The following is a 20,769-nucleotide window of genomic DNA, read 5'->3' on the forward strand; positions in this document are numbered from 1 at the left end:
GTATATGTAACTGAAACTATTTCAGTTGGATAACAATGGTTTTTTTGGCTCATGAACACGCAACAAATGTGATACCATCCTTTCTGTCCTCCTTTCTCACAGTAAAGCTATCTTAAGAAACATTCTGATCAGAAATATACACCTATTAAATTAATCTTTGATGAAGCATTTTCTCCTGTGAAAGAAGCTTTTTCATATTATAAGATATCAATTTTGGAATTCAACTAAAACCCTGCCTCCTCTTTTATAAAAAAATTGCTTTTTTACCAGAATCATCCTCAGTGTCTGAATCCTCTGTTGTGGGCTGCGTTGCCGGCGGTGGCTCAGCAAGTTTAAGATCATATTTCCCCTCCTTCCCCATTCTGTAGGAATTTGTACTTCCAGTGTCCCACTGCACTCTAATCCAGCCATCTTCTCCCAGTTCTCCAATCACACGACCCAAACCTGGAGCAGGTCCATCCTGACAGAAGAGAGAGGCTTGAGTTACACAATCAACAACTCTAATTCATATCCAAAGTTCAGCAAATAATAATGTAATTGCTCTTTTTTGCTGCTAACCTAATGGTTAGGTAGTAAACATTCAATAACATTTCAAAATCCAGCAAAAAATTGGAAAGCATTTAATAACCTTCAAAAGAAATCACTCCAGTAAACTGCAGCACCACACGTTTTAATCTATTTTACTATGTACTATGTAAGTGCCATACAGACCTAGTTGGAAGTGTATAATACAGTAGCAAACAAGAGATCCAATTTCCTGTTAGATCACGAATCAAAACAGTCTCACTAAAAAAGAATTTTCATCACCAAAAATGAAGTTAAACAAATAATTAATATATTTTATGTTAATTAGCCAAGTCTTTGAAATGTAAAATGACCTTTGAAGTTTGAACATAAAATTCAGACTGTCCACTGAACAGAGACTTTAAATTTTAACACAACCAAACCTGTATGAAAGAAGTTGTACCTGATCACCCCATTTCCAGTCTACCCCTCTCACCACTCTGGTACCAATTTTCATCATGGCTGCCAGCTCTGGTCCAGAAACAGGGAGCTGAACAGGTGCAGTTTCCTTTCTCGACTCTTCTAGGACTGTGGCAGAAGCTCCATGGGAAGAGGCAATCATATCTTCTTCAACGTTGTCAGAACTAGGTCCTAAAAAGGAAAAAAGCATGAAAAAAATTTAAAACAAGCTACAAGTTTTTTTACGTACCTTTGTCACACTTAAAGTTTAAGGCACTTAAGGTTTGCAATTCAAAAACAGTAACAAATAGGAAAGATGACTTAACAGATGATACAGTCAGATAAGCTTTTAGGAAACATACTGGTTTTGAATGCACAGGTCTTTAAATACTTCATTTTGAACAAAAATAAGTGACAAATAATAGAGACATTATAATGATGAGTCCAGTGGCTAAATGGTTCTGCTAACAGAATTTTTTTTTAAAAACTTCTTAGGAGCAGTACAGTTAAGTACAAATTACAAGAACAAATATTTGCTTTTATCTAAGAAAACCAAGGAAGAAAAAGCAGAACTTGAATCATGGAAAAAAAACGCCACAGAACTTCTTATAATAGAACAAACAAAGGAAGCTTCCAGCTTAAATATGCAGACTGGGAACGGTTTTAATAGGTAGAACAAATAAAACTGAATGAGCAGGGAGTAGGCAGTTTTTAATGTTTTCAGTTTAAATTTTCCATTTTTAATTTATCCGTAATGTTTCCACCAAAACTACATTATCACTCCTAAATTCTAGCAAACAGTGGCCAAAGCAAATGCTTAGGAGAAAAATAACTGAATAAAGGCTACAGTCAGACTAACTTCCTTCTCAATCATGCTTACAGCTGTGGTTTTTTGTATGAGGGTAAAGGTAAAGAGCATTAAGTACTAACTTTAAGCAGCAAAGTCATTCCGTAGTTCAGTACACCAACAGGTAAAAAAATATAGGAGATCTATAAAACACATGCTTTCATCCAAACAAGAAACAAGAAGATCTTGTACCTATAAGCCGCAGTGTTGTTTGCGTCAATGCTAGCATGCCAGAATTAAGGAGGAGGCTCAAGGTATTAGCACCATGCTGCAGTGTCAACATATTGAGCATGACCAGCAGAAAACGTGCTTGGGGAATAGTTCCAAGACTTGGTCCTGCTGGATTCTCATTAGTAATTGTTTGTAGAGGAACAGGCTGCACACCTAATTAAAAAGTAATATAAATAACAAAGTCAGTTGACATTTGGGAGCTACAATAAAATAGGTTATCGATTTGTTTGATTCATGGTTTAAAATATTTTTTATTACCTGCTTGGCCTTAAGAACTTACAAGCTGAAGTTACAAGAAACTTTTTATAATTCAGGTTTTAATGGTAAAATGTTACTAGTGAGTAATCAATCACCTGTTGCTGGGAAACCAAAAAAATGAGTTAAGAGGGGTGGGGCAAGGCAGGTAGAACGACACATGGACAGACAGAAAGTCAAAGTAATTCTCAGCACAAACCAAGGGAACTGATTTTAGGATCCCAATTATTTGGGACTTTTAAAAAATGCAATAATATTAATTTAAAACAGTTTTCTCCCCAGCCAACAGCAACAAAATGAGATTCACCTAGTTCTTTAAATTTTGCGTTAGCATCTAGCAAGATGTTCCGGATGTTCTGAATAGCCCATGCATACAACTTTCCAAAAGTTACTTCTAGCAGCATTCTGTTAAATGGTGGGATCAGATCAACATCCTTCAAGCAATCGGTAAGAGGTTCCCTTCATAGGAAAACAACAACAACAACAACAAAATAAGTATTTTTTTTCTTAGTGAAGAATTGTGAAAGCAAAAGGAAAAAAAAGTTTTACCCTATATTGGCTCCTTCTGGAATAAGCCTCTGCCATCCACAGAACATAGCATACTGCACAGATGGGAGCAAAAAATTTTTTGCTGCCAATTTCAGAATAGTATCTATTCCCTCCAGACGAACTTCTGCTCTTTCCAACTGCAAAAGAGAAAAAAAATTGTCATACTTACGTAAACTGCTAATACATGCAAGCTCATTTTCATCCATTTTACCTGTTTTAATAAACATTTTCTCATTTTTTCTACATCCACCGGCTCTTCTTTAAGTGCAAATTCAACAATGGTGTTAAGGAGGGCAGACTGTGGATACAAGCCTTGGACATTTTGCTTCAGCCATTTGTATTTGTGGACACCTGTAACTGTAGTCAAAAGTGGCTGCCACTTATCCTGCAAAACAGGAAAGCAGTGTGTTTACTTATATTTTCAGTATTTAAAATTAAATTATTTCATGTAAAACGATGTCAGAATTTAAAATACCGGGGGGGGGGGGGAGGGAGGAAATTTCTTGCTAAGCTCTTTTGTGACTTTGATTATTTGTAACTCATTATCTAGTTAACAATTGCTACATAAAATTTCAAATGCATTAATACTCAAAAAAAGAGGAAGTAACCCATCACAACCTTTTATTTTGCAATGAAGCTTTATCTGAACACCTCTAAGACTATCAATAATCTAAAAATAGAGAATGTATCTTTACATATTCTAAATACGCAGTACACACGCTTATTTTTAAGAATTATTCCAGGTTTCACTAAAACAACGCACCATAGTTAATTATATATCCCAAACACCATTATCAGAATATTAAATGTCAAGTTATAGAAATCATGCTTTAGCTTATATATTTTCCTCTTGTTATTTTTAATCACGACATTGATTCCAAATTTTGATATCCTACCTTGGGTGATTTGATTGGTACGGGCCTTTTATCTATAGGTACAGGACTGTGAGGTACCACACAAGATTCTTCTAAATCACTCTCTTCATTTCCAATTTTGGATTCTTCCACATCAGCAGATTCAGATTTTTTTGGCACTAGAAATGAAAAAAAAAATTACTATTCTTTCATGTAATCTGATAACATTTTACAATGTCACATTTTTAGGTTTGCATGATAACCTAACCATACAGAATGCTTAAGATCTGCCTGTAATAAAATGGAAATGTACTCTTGGTGAACTCTATGTCCAACTGTTATCAAATTAGCTCTGGTAGTAACTGCAATATGCTTTTATCTCTAAAGACCAACTTCAGAAGCACTTTGGTGTTTGTTCACCACATTAATTTATTCCCAGTTAAACAGTTCTTTGGCTACACTGCTTTAATAAAACATGATTTTTAGTAAGTTGCCACTTCTAGTTAAACTTTACTAAAAGCAGTTCAGAGGGACTGATATTGACAGATCATTTTTAATATGCTGGAACACAAAGCAGCAGGTCTCACCTGAATTTGACTCTCTTGTCTGCCTGTTCTTGCTGTAGGAACTCATGTGTAACGATTTATTTAGAAAACTTCATGAAAATGCAGAAGAAAGCAAATAGCTTTGATGCTTTAGCTAACAAGAGTCTCAAATATAGAGCACCAATATAGAATACAGCAATACAGAGTCTCAAATATAGAGCAGCAAACTTTGGAATTAGATTGATTTTCATTGTTTCAAAGAAAATACAACGTTAATGTTGCCTTACCTCTTTTTTTCCTTTTTTCTCTGATTATTTTCTGGGCTACCCTCCGCCATCGGGGCAAGGAACTCAAAAGTTTGAACTTAGACATTATAGAGAGATCATTGCAAACTGCAGGACGTAGTTCATTGAATAAGAATCTCAAACGCTCAATGACAGGAGCACAAACTTCCTTGTAAGAACGTCCTTGTTCTTGATGGGTCTAGAAAAGGCATTGAAAGATTGCATTACTCTTTAATATACAATAAAATGAACAATATCTAACTTTTTAAGAAAACACTTCAAATGAAAAATAATTTAAACTTCAGCAGGTAAGAGGCTTACCTTAATCAGTGAGCATTTTGCTTGGTAGACAACACGACACACATCCACTACAGATTTTGGTAAGGTTTTGTGCTTTACCTGGTCAACTCCAAGGGTACCAGGATGAACAAGAGACAGTGCTACGTGACCTTAATGGAAAAAGACAATCTCTGAATATGCATTTCCAAAATCATCCACAGCGGAGTTTAAACTGGTCCAAAATGTATTCTGGGACAGCTATACCACAAGCCTACCTACCCAAATCTTCATGCTTCAGAAGACAACATAATAACAAACGTCCTACTTCTTCCACAGGATGCTCAGGAGGGAATGTGATCGGTGTTGTTAAGTGACACTGTTTACAGTATCTCTCTATTTGACACAAGAAGTCCTACAAAAATCACACAAAAGCCTCTATTTAACTTTGTTTTAAATACAATGAAAGAACCCAAAATACTGCAACCAGCATTTAAATAACACTGAATAACTTCCACAATCTGAACTAACATTCAGAAGTGAGATACATCACGCAGTATGCACTATTTAATACACAGCAATTACAACTCAATACTACAAAGAATACCCCGTATCATTCTTCTTGTATGAAGAGTAATATGGCTCAAGAAACAAAGCTACTACAGCTTTTATCTCTTCCTGAGATAGGCAGGTCACCTAACACGATTTTTAATTGTCTTCTCATGACTCATCATTATTGCTATCCTATCCTCCCAAGGACTTACTTGGCCTTTTTTTGACAAAGGAGCAGAACTCAAAGGGTTAGAAAATATGAAGGTATAACAGAAGACAGTGATCAATGTAAATCTTAGGGGTTTTCATAATATACACAATTCCAACTAGGTGAAACCTGAACCCCAAGGCACAAAGGGACTTTAAGACAAAGACGCACATGCACCTGACACACAAAATACATTTGCACTTTGACAAAGAAAACTCCATCTTAGTCCAACTGGAGGTGAGCAGGGGCTGTCAATACTATTAAAACTGACATACAAGTAATGCAGCATTAATTTTTTTGGTAAGTATACATTTAAATCTTTAGTTCTCCCAATCAAAAATTCAAAAGAAAAAACTGTACTGTTATGGTATTACGTGAAATACACAGATTTTATCCATTAGTAGTACTCAACCACTCCTTTCACAAAAAAGTAATTCTGAAATAACTTTTTTGATTGTTTTGCTATAACTGTTGGAGAATTTTCACTAACAAAACTGTTTCAGGCCACCACTGTCACCCTTCAGCAACATTTTTTGTGAACAGAACTACTGAGGGCTTACCTTCACAGTGTGATCCTGAATATTATTATCTGCAATAGCTTGGAGAAAAGGTTGTGAATGGTCACTCAAAGTTAATCGATGTGTATATAGTTTTGATTTATTTGGGGTAGTGTTACCAGGTGAACTGCAATGGTCTTCATCTTTTTCCTCATTGTAACTGTAATGAATCTGACTAGTTTGCAAGCCTCCAGAAAAGATAGAGGACTTCAACCATTCTAAAAGAAAGAAAAGAAAACACAAATGTATATCCTGATGAAAGATTAAGCTATGAAGACTCAACAATTCCCTGAAATAAAATGCATACACAGCTTCAAAAAAGGTTTAGCAGCTCTTCCATGCGCTGAAACTTTTTCACAGGGAAAAAAAAAGGGTTCTGCAACTAAGAAACAGGGCAGTTATCACCTGTTTAGAGATAATAGGGCCTTAGCTATTTTTCTGTGATTAGTATTGAATTCTCTATTCACCGAACTAAGACACCCAACAAGATAGAATCCAACACCAGATGCTTCAGGCACTCTTAACTGAACACAAATTAGTGAGATTAGTGCTATACAGAGTCTCCTCTCTCTTCCAATATTCTCTATCTTGCATATTACAAAATTACAGATATTTAACTGTTCGAAATTATATAATCCCCATTTAAATCTTGCTGAATTACTGGACCTTGATGAGTGTGGCGATTAATGTTAAGAATAAACAACTTCTGAAGAAGACAGCAATACTGAAGAGATGCTAGATTTCCAGTTGATTTATTTGGCCTGTGTCTTTTTCTTGCATGCTTTGATAAGTAATTATCACTTATTTAAGCTCAAAATGAAGTTCTGCTTACTGGCACATTCAACTTCCAGAGGAGAAAGTGGTGTGCTCATTGCCAGGTAGGAAGCGTGCAGTCCAAGGAGAAGACCCAAGTTCCTTTCTGTGTCTATTAGAGGTGATGACAAAGTACTGAGATCTGGTGTTGTAATCACTTCCTGGTCAGGCTAATAAAAAGAAAAACGAGTTGAAAGCTAGAACTGAGCTCCAACAAGAATTTTGAAAATAAAGCAATACTTTACTTTAGAAAGCATGTATCCATTAATATATAACATTTTTACCTCCATATACTGGCCAACACAGAAGGCATGCATTGACTCCCGCGTGTCCTCAAATTGCAAAGCAGCTTCCAAAGCAACAACTGGGTCCTCACCTGCAAACTGAGCTAAGGAAAGAATGAGGTAGTCAGTATAATATCTAAAAACCTGTTTATGCCATCTAGTTTGAAACAGAAGCAATCTGTGTCTTTAATTCACATGCTGATTCTCACCAAGTATGCTATTGCCAGTTAAAGACTGGGTTTGAAAGTCCTTTATATCATACACTTTCCCATCAATCACTGTCCAAAAACCTCCATCTTTATTGTGGTTCTCTAGATCAGCTTTACGTATAAGTGTCACCTCCTCATTATTTCTGCAACTCTGGCCAGTAAAAAATGAACCTGCAGGTATAAAACAGAATAGAGAATTTATCAACAGAAAAACAGAAAGTAAAGTTTTTTCTGAACATTCTTTTAATAGTTGCCTAACCAAATTCTTCACTTCTGTTCGAAGGCTACTTGTCTTTTGATATGCTCAAAAGTCAAAACAGCTATTAATATGTTCCTGTCTACATATTAAGCAATTAAATTGTATGTATGCTGTATTCTTTTATGCGCTAATCTCCAATGTCACGCTGTCAAAAACCTAGCATTGCCCAACAGCTGTTTTGTTTGGAGGTGGAGCAGAACAACCAGTGTTCTGGCAAATCACTGTTCTAGTCAGTTCTCCCTCCAAATTACTTCAAATTTATTACCTGCTTGCCCGTGAGGGATTGGCTGTATATTTAATTTCAGTCTAAATCCAGATTTCTTTTAAATAAAAGGAAGGTAGGTTACATACACGTTAGAACTCTTCCAATCTACATACTGGTAAACTATTCCAAATTAAAGTAATTTCATTCAGGCAAGAAACATCAGAGTAATGTTTGCACACATGCGCCTTCATCTCAGTTTGCTCTATTAGACCAGTAACTGAATTTTCACATAGTTTTTGCTCTCCCCAACACACTACTGTCTAGCAGTGCAACCTTTAGCTCTCTTGGGTTATGCCAACCATCCTTCATTCCTCCCTCCATGAGTAAAATGCTCACAGTCAGAAATGCACATTTTCTGCTTCTCTTTTCACCCCAGACACAGCTCATATTATAAAGTACCCTGGGAAAAGAAAACTTATTTCAAAGCTTTCACATTACTCTCCCTTTATGTTACCAATAGATTTTGGAAACAAAATGCACAGATGTACTACTCATGTTTTCACTGCAACTTTTCACACTCAAAATGCAAAGTGATGTGAACTTCTTTAAAAAGTTGCATTTGTACTCTGCTTAATCCTACCTCTATACATAACTTCCTTAAGAATTTAATGACAGAAATAAATACTGTCATATGACTGCCATGTGAATTGGTTAATAAGAATTTGTATTGTCCCTTCCTGAGAATAGTTCATGAACAGTCACCATCTTTATACAGCTACTTTACAAAAAGATAAATAAATAGTCCAGATGCTATTCGTACATACCCATTATTCCTGGCCATGCTAAATCCTCATTGTCATCCCTTTCCTTTCCAGGAGCTAAATGGTTAAATCTGTCTAGATGTTCCAGCAAGCCAGCCAACAGAGGAATAGCACCAGCTTCCTGCATTAATCCAGCATTTTTACTGAGGAGTAGCACTATAGAAACCACCAATTCTGGGAGAAGAATGCCTAAAACACAGAAAACACATAAGATATTCAGATTTAATTAAAGACCTACGTTTACAGCATCATGGAAGTAAATCACCAAGCAATACATTCTACCTTCTACTACTGCTTTAGTACAAAGCTCTTGCCTTCCTCATCAAATTTGCCCTCCTTCTCTCCCATCAATCGAAAGATTAAATTGACTCTTTTTTAGTCATTTGGAACTTTTAAGAATATCTACAATATAACTTTATAATTCTGTGGAAGGGGAGGAAAGGAGGACACGGAAGAAAAAACCTACCTGTTAAATCTCCATCCACAACACGAGATACTTCTGCAAAATGCCTATGACTAGTAGAAGCAATGCTGGTTGCCACAGGAAGTATATCACCAATGTGCGTGCACAGAAGAGCAGTGTATTTCTTCAGTAAAGAGCCAACACCTAAGAGGTCAGGACCTGTATAAAAAAGAGGAAGAGCACAGAAAACCATCACATAGTCATACTTAAGAAAAAGATTTCAAAAGCTGTCAGACTCTTCTGAAATGCAGCCACTCAGTATTAGCACTGAATTAAGAAACCACATCTTTTAATAAACTTTTATAAACTTCAAAAAAGTTCTAATCTAGATCCTATTACCTTCCAAAGAGAAATTTTTCTTTACAGAAAACAAATTAAAGAAAATTAACAACCACTTTCAAACACTTTTCAGGCAGACTCAGCAACTAGGCTGATAAACGAGACAAGAAGATAAATTAAAATAAGAAACTGCTATCCTGTAAAACCAGTATTACAGAAATGCTTGAGGGGGTGGGGCTTATTTTTTTACAATAACAACTTACTGTATGTATTAGGGACCTGCCCAACACAATCTCCTGGGTAAAGTTTACTAACAAGTAGACGCTGAAAACGGAGCAACAGGTCCAGAGAAGCAGATCTCTCTTTGCTATAATGTTCATGGTCCATGCAGGAAGAAATGCGACGAGCAACATCTTTCAGTTTGGCTATCGTCTGTGAAGCGATGTTCCTAATTGGTATAAACATATTGTGAAGTACTTAAAGGCAGCTGATAGTGAAGACAATTCAGAGAAACATGGGTGAAGCTTTTGCTAGAATTTCACATAAATACGTCAGAAACCTATGAAAAGTTTCTTTGTAGGATGTTCCCTTGTTTGCACTATAGTACACAAAGTCAATGGTTTTGGTGGAAGCATTTTGTTTAATAGAATTCATAAAATACCTCAATTTTGTATTTTCTGTCATCACTCACTAGAAAAAACATAATCTGATAATTTTCACTGAAAGACTGCAATGAAAGTCATGACACTATGTAGCTCAAAAGAGCCTCAGTACTGATAAAATTACATGGCTACCGTCACAATTAAGTGAAAAAGCACAATAAATTTCTTTAGTAATCTCATAATTACTTCCTCCTACATACGCTACGTATTATATACTGCTGTAGCTGACACAAAGAAGCTTTGTTCTCAGCACCCTATTGGTCATGCATTCACAATTCTTTCTCAGTGTCAAGAATTTAAAATTCAGGTTTCTTCCCCACTTATAGCCCCAGCTACAATCCCCTTGAGGCAAAATATTCAGTTCTAAATAAACAGGGCAAAACATTCAGTTCTAAATAAATTTGTGCTGATTCTCATATGTTGTAAGGACAGGCTTTTGAATGCTTGTCCTATATTTGTTACACAGACTTTCAGAGTACAGGAAGTAGTATCAAAATCCATAAAAGCAAGGCAGTAAGTCTTTCTAAAATCAGGTAATTAAGTATAGAACTTTGCTCCTTAGTAAACATAAAATAGCAAAATTATAGACAAGCTAGGAGAATGTTCAATATTTTGAATTCTGAGGAGCTAAAATGCTAGCAGGAGACTATTTGCTAACCAAAATCAGTCATCCTTTAGTTGGCTACTTCATAAAACATCTAAACAGATCTTCTGTATAAAAATAAAAGACAAATTTGAAGCAATTACCTTAGTAACTGCTGAATTAACTGAACTAATGGTAAACTTTGTTTTCCTGCAGATTCATAGATTCCAGTATTAATAAGGTCTTTGTCCAATGGAGTCCTGCTCCTATGAAGTGTTGATGCATTTGCTTCTTGTTCATCAATTTCTTTTTCTTTCTGTGCTTCTTTTTTTGCCTCAATATCCTAAAAAAGTAAATCAAGTTATAGAAAACACGCAAACTGCCACTGTGATTATGAAACATTTTACTAACGAGTATTCACAATAACAAGATAAGTTACATTTACCTATGCCAGAAATGAAACAATTCTTTCCAGACAAATGTGTATTGTGTATTCTGTGAACAACCACATGGGCACAATTTTTTTTAAACAATCATAATATAAAAGGGGGGGGGGGAGGTAAAGAACAGCAGACAAACTCCAAATTAAATTTCCACCAAACCAAGTTAGCAACTGATTTCCGTTCTGTGTATGTTTAAACATGCCAGTAGCTGCTGCACAGTTCACAACTGAAGGCATGTTTGCTCTGTATGTATAAAAGTTACAAATCCAGTCTACTGTAGAAGAACCTGGGTTAGACTTGCTACTGAGCTGTAGTCACGCAGAACTCCATGGAAACGAACTCACCCAGGTTTTATTCAAATGTAAATTACTGTGTGCAGTGCTGTATGCTGCCACCTAGATCACTTTCAGCATATACCTGAAGTTGGCTCCGGCATCACTGACCTATGCTATAATGTAGATGTGCCCTAGGAGACTTTCGTAAAGAATCAAGAGGTCCTGCATGTCTTTAAATACAACAGAAAATGCTAATGCTAGACTATGCATTAAGGCAAAACTTAATACATGCATCTCCTCTGCATCATGAACCTCCCCATTTACCAGCAGTGGAGAGAAACCAAGAAGAAAATATACTTTGAGGAACAAATGAAGAGGCAAGGGAAAAGCACGTTTTTGTTTTCACAGCCATACATAAATTTCGCAATTTAAAGCAGTCTGTCCAGAGTATGTCCCATCTTTGAGAGGCTAATGGAGAAGAGAGTATATACAGAATGTTTCTTCCATCCCTTATGTAACTAGTCAGCATCTGTTAAACATTCAAACCAGTCTGAAACGGAACCTATGGAAATTTGGGACGCTGCAAAGAATTCATTCATCTTGAATTTGTAAGCAATAAGGATGAAACTTCTGCTGGAGAGATATGGGTAAAATCAAGGAAGTGAAGAACTCAAGAATCCCACAGAAAGATACAAAGTGCTTCGTAAAATTATGCTATTACAGAGCTTTACGAAAAAGTTTGTTACCATTGTTAAAATCATCACTCTAGGCAATGAAAAGAAACACTCTACTAAAAAGGAGAATATGATTCATGCTTCCATACCAACACTGGCTCAAGTTTCAGGTCAAAAGAGGATAACATCAATCCACAAACTTCAGAAAACACTTGATACATGTTCTTATTCTGTTTATACAGAACTACAAAGCTGTTGAAACATACCTGAATTTCTGCAGTAATAGCAGCATTTAGTGCAGACTCTAAGCCTCCATCAGCCATCAAGCTGCCCACCAAGAGGTCAATCATAAATCTACGGCCTGGACTTACATTCATTTCATTTCCTGAAACTAAGAATAGAAGCAGCTATTAATGAACTAGAAATGCAAGCACAAAACAAATAGATTTAAATCTTAGGACCAACCTGCACTGGGTAAGAGCGCTGAGAGAGCCCTAGCCCGCTCTTCTGCTGTTGGCAGTAAGACAGACCATCCGCTCTGCAGCACTGCTTGAGCGGCGGATTGCACAGTATTAAGAACACCCGCATTGCTTGCTAATGTTACCACTGTCTGTTTCAGGCTGTTGAGCAGGATACTGCCCAAACCTAAGCCAAGGCATTCTGGATCCACCTGATGACTAATGGCAGCATGAAGCTGAAAAAAAGAAAGGAAAAGAAAAGGCAAATTTTAATTACAAAGAGATGTGAAGTTGAAAAAAAAAAGTCAATCCTGGAGCAATTAAGTAAATTCACTGACCAAGATACAAACTTCCATCTGTAAATTTGTAAAATTGAAGGGAAATGTTGTCTTGCCCAAACACATACTGAATTCATACTAATACTCGAAGATTATGAACTGTATTTAACTATATCCCCTAAAAGTCTGAACTATAATAACCTAAAGAATAACCTAAACTGTTTCTACTTCACTACAGTATGCTAAGAAAAGTGGCACATCTTCAGTGACTGTCAGATACCTTCTAAAGAGAACATTCACTCTTAAAAATGTTATTTATAATTCTTAGAAATGCTCAAAATCTCTGAGTGCACGGGCTTATTGAGTGAGTATACAAGGCTTAATCCATTTACATTTTATTTTTATAGTTCATTTTTAATGAGATCCAATAACTGTCAAGAAGAAAAAAACGACTACTAGCTGCCAAATTTCAAAGAGTAGAAAGTGATATTGTACTTACTTCACTTTTTGTATCAATAAAAATGTTTTAAAGCACATTAAGTCCACTATTTTCATCCAAGCAATTTACTGAAACATTTAGCTCAACAACCGCTCAATGCTGAAGAAACTGAAGGTACCTGAAGCCTTAGAAGGTTTAACGTTGCCACAGCCATACACTCCTTTTCCTGAGGAGGGGGCCAGTCAGAGGAGCCATCCATTCCCTCTGTCACTTGTCTTAGTAACAGATCTAGCTGCTCAAATGTCATGGGGCAAACATCCACCACAAAAGGCACCCGCAAGCCTATTGACCATTCTGAACATGATGACCAAGCAAAACTCTATAAATGGAAGCAATATACAAAATTCAACAGTTATTTCCCAAATATAAAATGACACTGATTAGAGATAGGATTGTAAAGCTAACATCGGCCTTCAAACAGTAATATAAGATGCAGAAATATCAGCACATCCGTTGAAGAGAACCCTCCACTTGCATCCTTGTAAACATACATAATACCCTACCAATGCCAGAAAAGAACTCTCATCATGTTTTCCAAAGTGCTGTTATGCCAGTCCTCACTATCTTTGCTGCAGGAAACATTCTACTTGACAACTCTTCAATTGCTGTACCGGACAAAAAACTGAAACAGGTAAATAGCTACTTCTCAGAATACCCAACAGAGGGAAAGCTAGTCATCCTTTTTTGGCAGAAGAACTGCACAAGATTTGTTTTTTCCAAGCCTTCATTTATTCAGAATAAGAAATAAGAAAAGTCATGCAAGCACAGAAAGAGGGACTGGGATTAGTGTATAGAACTAGTCTCAGTGAGAGGCAAAAACAAATTTTTATTCACAGTTAAAAAATAAAACTTACCTGAGCAGGCCCACAAGCAATTCCAACAATATGCTTTGTGTCTAACCCTGGGAGAGCTGCGGGTTCTGGTTTGGTGATCCGCAAAGTATCAAAATGTTGACACTGATCATTGCTTCCCCAGCTATGCACTTCACTATCTTCAGTCAGTGCTAAACAATGGGTAGATCCAGCTGCCACATCTATCACTTTTTTTCCTGACACGAAAGTCAAATATTGAAAATGTAATTTAAAGATTACAATCATTAACAGAAAAATATCAGAAGGAAAACTGTGCTAATTACAACCCTACTTAACTATGAACACATTATGGATATCAAGAGTCTCACCTTTGCCTTAGTAGTGGATTGGAAGAGTACAGCAAAAGAAAAACAACGGAAATATTTGAAGATTCTTAAGAGACAGCTTAAGTACAAAAGTTCACAAGTTTAAAAAAAATGTTCCAATTTTGTATCCCTTCTACTTAGATACTTTTTCAGGAAAGGTTTGATAAAAGATCTCCCCATCTATGAACAGAGACTGTAAAGTTACATCGTAGTCATCAGTTCAGAAGTTACTTTCAATTAGATCATTCATCAGATATGAATAACAATTTTAGGAAAGACAGAGCAATAAAAGAGCTTTCTTCCTCACCCTTCCCTACAGAATCTCAGGTTTCTCACAAATGCAAGAAATAATCTTCACTCTGTTACAAACTAGTCAAATGTACTAGTCAAATGAACACAACTTTAACGACATTACTTGTTGCCTGTGATTTTCATTTATTCCATTCACATTCCTTAATCTTAAGCATACGTATATAACATATTTATTTGCATGACAATGCAAAAATACATGTTTAAGCGTTTCTGTGAACCTAATAAAAAAAAGCAGTAAGAATAAGGAGAACACAAGACAAGCAGCATTTAAAGTAGTCATAACATACTGTCTCTAAGTCTGCTAGAATTTTAAAGGTATAAATGCAGAAGCAATGGGAAATCTGCACTATTACCTTTTTTCAATGCAACCAGCATAAAATATGACAGAGAACATAGTACCATCATTCCTAGAGTTGAGATCATTAGTTTCCAGTAAAAGATTCCAACAACAGCAAAATGAACTTCGGAGTATTTCCAGCTCTGATAATTACCTTTCAAGCCTTCCAGCAGTTTGGGGTATCGAACATGTTCTTCTGTTCCATGCCCAAGCCTCTGATTGTCACCTTTTCCCCAGGTGTAGACCTGGCCATCTTTGGTTAAAGCAATAGAAAACTGACTCCCACAGCGTACTTTCACAATGTCCAGATCTTGAAGTTTTTCTATCAGCTTGGGAGTCTTGCAACCATCACTGCCTCCTCTTCCCAGTTTTCCATAATCTCCATCACCCCAAGACCACACTTGGCCTTTAAATCAAGAGAAAGAGAACAAAAAATATTGCATTGCTTTTTCATGTAATGAAGTTATCTGTTTTGACAAGCAAGTTCTTAAAAATCTGAGATTATATAATAAGCACTATTTTCAAATTGTAATTTAAGAATAACAGTTATGAGTTAATTTCTAATTGTTCATGAAAATAAGGAAGAAAAAGATTTGAAAAGTTTTCATGTTGATAAACGTAAAAAGTATAACACATAACATGCACTGAAAATTCATCAGTGTACAGAAAGTCCTTCTTAAAAACAGATGATTATAGGATTTACTGCATATCAAGCCTGTAGTAAGATCTTTAGTTAAAAACCGCCTTTTATTATAAGGCGTTATTTATAAGAACTTGCAAAATCTTTTTCCACATCAAATGGCCAAATTGCCTGCAAAACCTGTTTTCTTAATTTTCAGTTCTTGTCATTCACCCATTTCACAAAATGAAAAGTGCCATCGTCTATCATGTTCTTTCGAAATACACCATTAAATCTAAGCCCTGATGTAGGAACTTAGAAATAGTCAAGTCATTCTGCATCAAATAGAATTACAGTACAAGAACAGTAAACCCATGCATATCCAAAAAGAAAGTCTTATTTTACACTCTGATGCATTTATGTTCCCTACTTGCATGAGTTAGTCTCTAAGGTACTCTGATTACACAATGGAAGCATGCAAGGAGGAGACCAAGAGGAAAAAAAAATACTAAATCTGGGTTTCCATTTCCTGGATGAGCAAATCTTTCAGCTTTTAAATGCTGCACATCACAAACAGCTGTATTTTAAAAGAATAACTAGCTTCCAAGAGCTATATTCTTTCTAAGAGATGACTTTGGGGCTTAATCTCACACTGTGAAATTCTGGTTTTGAATCTGTCTCACTCTAGGCACCTTGCTCAGGATTCCAATACAGCCTCTCTTTGGCACTTCTCATGGGTTAACACAAACAACTCTCCTATTCAAAATTCTAGCTGTTGTGACAACATGAGTTATTTGCACTTATATAATAATGCATAAAATTTAGACACGTATGTACATATATGCAATATTTTGTGTGTATATTATACTTTTACATGGGTATTTTAAATCTATGTAACAGAAATTTAAACATATATTTGCATATTCATAATATTATTTCCATGCATAGATATGCAATATATTCATTTCCATAGATTATATGCAAAATTTATAAATGCACACAAATATTTCGCCAAAAGGAATTTCAAACTCTTACAGAATTCAAGCCGCTAGAAATAAGCAGTATAAATACCTTCAGAATGAAAGGAAGAAAAGGTAAAATTATTTAAAGAGTTAAGTTATATTTTGCTACTAACCATTTTCAGTAACTGCAAGGGTCTGAGCATCTCCACTCCCACAGGACACATCAATAACTTTGAGTCCTTTCAGCCCTGTGACCAGCATCGGGATTGTCTGATCTTCACTGGAACCTTCAAAACAAAGTAGTTCTGTGAGAAGCAAAACCAAGAACTCCTGGTAGGATCTTTTGTTTGGGATTTTTTTTTGTTTGCTTTTGGGTGTTCTGGTGTGTGGGGGTGGGGGGTGTTGGTTTGGTTTCATTTTCAGATTTGAGCATCATACCTAAGAAACCATATGGGAGCTTAGTCATCTAATATGGATTTAACGCATGAATGAGATAGTCTTTGCTTCACAAGGAAGGGAACGGAGAACAGTGTAGATTTTTCTTCTCTATCCAACTGCTTATTTTCACAGAACTCATAGAAATCCCTCCCATAATTATTTCAATTCATGTGAAACCACATATGTTTTTCAAATCAGCTTTAGGTAAGTTGGATAAAATATCATTTGAGACAGGTACTAAACAATTCTTTGACAAACAATTTAAAGATATCTAGTGATGTACCATGACCAAGCCTGCCATAGTTTCCTCGTCCCCATGTATATAGCTCTCCTTCAGCAGTAATGGCTGCACTATAGGTGCTTCCACATGCAATATGAACAACATGCTTCCCAGCTTGCTTTCCAGATAAAGCAGATATCATCTTCGGTTCCTCCAGAGGGCTATTTAAAGAGAAGGTGACATATTTCACAAAAGGTGATCTAGTGAGTAGACAACAAAACGGCGACATACTTGTTAGAAAACAATTGCTGCAATTCTACCTGCAAATGTTATTACTAGTCTGAAGTATCAAGATATAAAGAGAGCTATAAGCTAAAAATTAAGTTCAAATTGTTCAACAACATACAAACCACTGAAGGAATGTCTCACAACTATGATTTCCATTTCAATTAATAGTGTTTTTAAAAAATATTTGTCTACTATAAAAAATACTATCTTTAATTACTATATCTGAACAATTAATTTCACGACACTGCTAACCTTTGTGTAGTAACTCCTTTGCTTTACAGGAAATTCAGCACTGGGGGAAGACACTTAAAACCTCTAAAATATATTGATGTACACCCCCTACAGAACACACCCATAGAAGATTGCTCCTACACAAAAGCAGGACAGTAATGTTATTGCTTAACTCGGGGGGAAAAGGGGAATAACATATACAACATGACCACACAGGAAACAATGACCCCACTCTGAAATCTGAGTCAATGTTTCTAGAGAAAATGCATTGTGGATCCCTAAAACCATGAATAAAAGGCCTAATAACAGTGCAACCACTACTACACCTTTTATCAACAAATATTTCAGAAAGTAGCATTAATACAGAACTGGGAATATTACAGGCAGAGAAAACATGCAGGGAGAATGCAATTTCTGTTCAATAACAGAGACGAATGTCAAATGCTGAATGTGCTTGTATACACAACTGAATAGTTTTTACTATGAATTCAGAACACTGGCAAATAAATGTTATGATTATTTTTATTACATACACTGTATCCCCATGGCCTAGTCTTCCACCATCTCCACAACCCCAAGAGAAAACTTCACCATTTGCTGACAAAGCAAGATAGTGATGTCCATCTGAATGCGCTGCTATCTTCACAATATTTCTGGAAGCTAGACTCTGCACCAGCTGTGGTCCCTGTGAACCAAACAAAAACAATACACTTACAAAAACTGTTTATATTTTCCATCACTTGCCTACATACAGAATAAATAGGTACAGTTTTCCTAAGGCTTTTATCAAAACTGTACACTCAAATTAACCAGTGAAGGTATAAAAAAAAAAAGGTCAAAGCTACTATTCAAGTCTGACAAAAACAATGCTCTAAGGTTATTTTGCTCCCATCCTTATAAGGTCTTCAGTATAAATGAAAATAGTGTTTATCTTAAATATTACAGGCAATCTTACTGACAAATGTTTCTGTTACAGTATAGCTCTGTTTGAGAACTACACAGTTTGGGCACAGTGTTACATCACTGAAGTAAAATCCATTTCATATCTGCCAATTTCTACAGTTGTGACCAAGGCCAGCATACCAATGAAAGCAGCTATCATTGTGTTCATAATCTCTAGCCTGGTAGAAATTACAGAAACCAGATGCATTTAATCAAATCAATACAAGAGATCAAACCCACTACTTCTGAAAGTTCAAAACCAACATAGAAGCTGAAAAAAAATCAGCATGCCTCCATCTACTCTTCCAAGATACTGTAAATAGTTAAAGGAGCAGATTTGTGCTATGAAGTAATACAAAAGAGAATACATTTTTAAAACCATGTAAAAAAACTCTCACCAGAGTATCGCTGTTGTATGCTTGTGTATAAACTCGTCCGTTCCTAGATAATATGAGAAAACGTTTCTCTGCACAGGCAACCTGCACAACACCAAGATTGGCAAGTCCTTCACATTGAATTGGACCACTCACATTAGCATAATATTTCCAGCCTATTAAACCCCAAGCAATAACCTCTTGCAGAGACCCCTAGAAAATAAGAAATTCTGTAAGTACCAATTTTGAAATACACAACTTAATAAAATGCATAGAGCAGATTTTTTGAAACCTTTATATGCTAAATATACTCAAATCTGTGACAGTCATTACTGCCAGCAGTCAATAAAGCTTACCATTAGAAGATACCAGAAATAAAGACTTGCATGCATTATCTTCAGTTTAGCCTGGTACTGAATAAGCTATAAATATCTACAGTAAGTGTTCAGAGACTTTTCAAGTTGGGAAGTTTAACATTTACATTTTTCTCTCTTTTTGTTTTTTTTTAAATATGTCAGACCCCCCAACATTTATTAAGTCTGGTCTTGAGCAATTACTCTGATAAAACACAGGGAACAGCTCAAAATACAGCAGAATTAGCGATAGCATCATGATAAGAAAGACTGGTTCACAAACCATAGAATTGTACTCCAAGGTTGACTGAAATTCCGCTGATGTAATAAAAGATACCCAAGTAAGACAAATTTAGGCAACTCAAGGTTACATTGTGAAACTCGAAAGGAAATTTGAAGAATCTTAAGAGTCATTTTCCTTCCAAATTTAAAATCAGTTACACTTTTAGGAAAAATATCCTATTAAATTTGATGTTGCAAACAGTTACCTTATGAGATGTAGGAGAGCTACACTGTGGAGGCATACACGGGGTGGCTAGACGATCTAAATGGGCCATGATCACTACAGCTGTTTGTCTCAGATCAATCGCTAGCTCATTGTCCTGTGGTAAAGTCAGATACCTTAGAAAACTTTCATTTGGACTCAGAGGGTAAGTCAGGAGCTAGAAAAGAAAAAAGAGCAGTCAGAAGAATATTCAAGGTATTTCTACGCCACTACACATACAGATACACCATATATTTTAGACATGCTGAGTATCTGCACAGGTTTAAGGGAAACTGAATTAACTCTGCATATCCTTCTGACAGTAGAGGAGAATTCCACACACACAATTGAGAAAATATAGCCAGATTGTGAATATAGTAGGAAGTTACAAGCATAATAAAACTGATTTACTATGTTTTATCAACCTCAATAATATTCACTAAGAGTCATAGTTCAATTAACTTCAAACACAACTAAATAAAAACAATCCAAATAGGCAGAAAAATTAACTGGCCACATCTCTAAGTTAATTATCACAAAAGCATTAACTCTGAAACACAATGCTTACCTCTAACCATACTATGACATTCCTCCTACTACCTCAAGAAACTCAGATGTACGCATGAAAACCAAACAACAGTGGTGTATATACATCTTACATGGAAAACATTACGGCCAATTTTTGGCTAATTTGGATAATTTTATA

At 35.8% G+C, this 20,769-nt stretch overlaps 1 protein-coding gene across 1 annotated transcript in view; it reads right to left on the reverse strand.

Moving 5' to 3' along the window:
• HERC2 (HECT and RLD domain containing E3 ubiquitin protein ligase 2) overlaps nt 1-20,769 on the reverse strand; it is a 114,229-nt gene that overhangs the window by 59,375 nt on the left and 34,085 nt on the right. The window contains exons 10-37 of the mRNA XM_059822904.1: nt 20,068-20,241; nt 19,251-19,439; nt 18,444-18,595; nt 17,455-17,612; nt 16,907-17,020; nt 15,307-15,558; nt 14,181-14,374; nt 13,445-13,645; nt 12,557-12,785; nt 12,358-12,482; nt 10,864-11,042; nt 9,718-9,902; nt 9,179-9,334; nt 8,716-8,901; nt 7,428-7,598; nt 7,219-7,322; nt 6,954-7,104; nt 6,125-6,339; nt 5,087-5,219; nt 4,850-4,977; nt 4,532-4,727; nt 3,742-3,878; nt 3,057-3,230; nt 2,846-2,982; nt 2,604-2,755; nt 2,003-2,194; nt 968-1,155; nt 268-460 (exon numbers count right to left, since the gene is read on the reverse strand). Coding sequence (XP_059678887.1) covers nt 268-460; nt 968-1,155; nt 2,003-2,194; nt 2,604-2,755; nt 2,846-2,982; nt 3,057-3,230; nt 3,742-3,878; nt 4,532-4,727; nt 4,850-4,977; nt 5,087-5,219; nt 6,125-6,339; nt 6,954-7,104; nt 7,219-7,322; nt 7,428-7,598; nt 8,716-8,901; nt 9,179-9,334; nt 9,718-9,902; nt 10,864-11,042; nt 12,358-12,482; nt 12,557-12,785; nt 13,445-13,645; nt 14,181-14,374; nt 15,307-15,558; nt 16,907-17,020; nt 17,455-17,612; nt 18,444-18,595; nt 19,251-19,439; nt 20,068-20,241 — 4,765 coding nt within the window. The remainder of the gene's footprint in view (nt 1-267; nt 461-967; nt 1,156-2,002; nt 2,195-2,603; nt 2,756-2,845; nt 2,983-3,056; nt 3,231-3,741; nt 3,879-4,531; nt 4,728-4,849; nt 4,978-5,086; nt 5,220-6,124; nt 6,340-6,953; nt 7,105-7,218; nt 7,323-7,427; nt 7,599-8,715; nt 8,902-9,178; nt 9,335-9,717; nt 9,903-10,863; nt 11,043-12,357; nt 12,483-12,556; nt 12,786-13,444; nt 13,646-14,180; nt 14,375-15,306; nt 15,559-16,906; nt 17,021-17,454; nt 17,613-18,443; nt 18,596-19,250; nt 19,440-20,067; nt 20,242-20,769) is intronic.

Source organism: Gavia stellata, chromosome 1 (genome assembly GCF_030936135.1).
Source record: "Gavia stellata isolate bGavSte3 chromosome 1, bGavSte3.hap2, whole genome shotgun sequence".
Classification (NCBI taxonomy): Eukaryota; Metazoa; Chordata; class Aves; order Gaviiformes; family Gaviidae; genus Gavia; species Gavia stellata.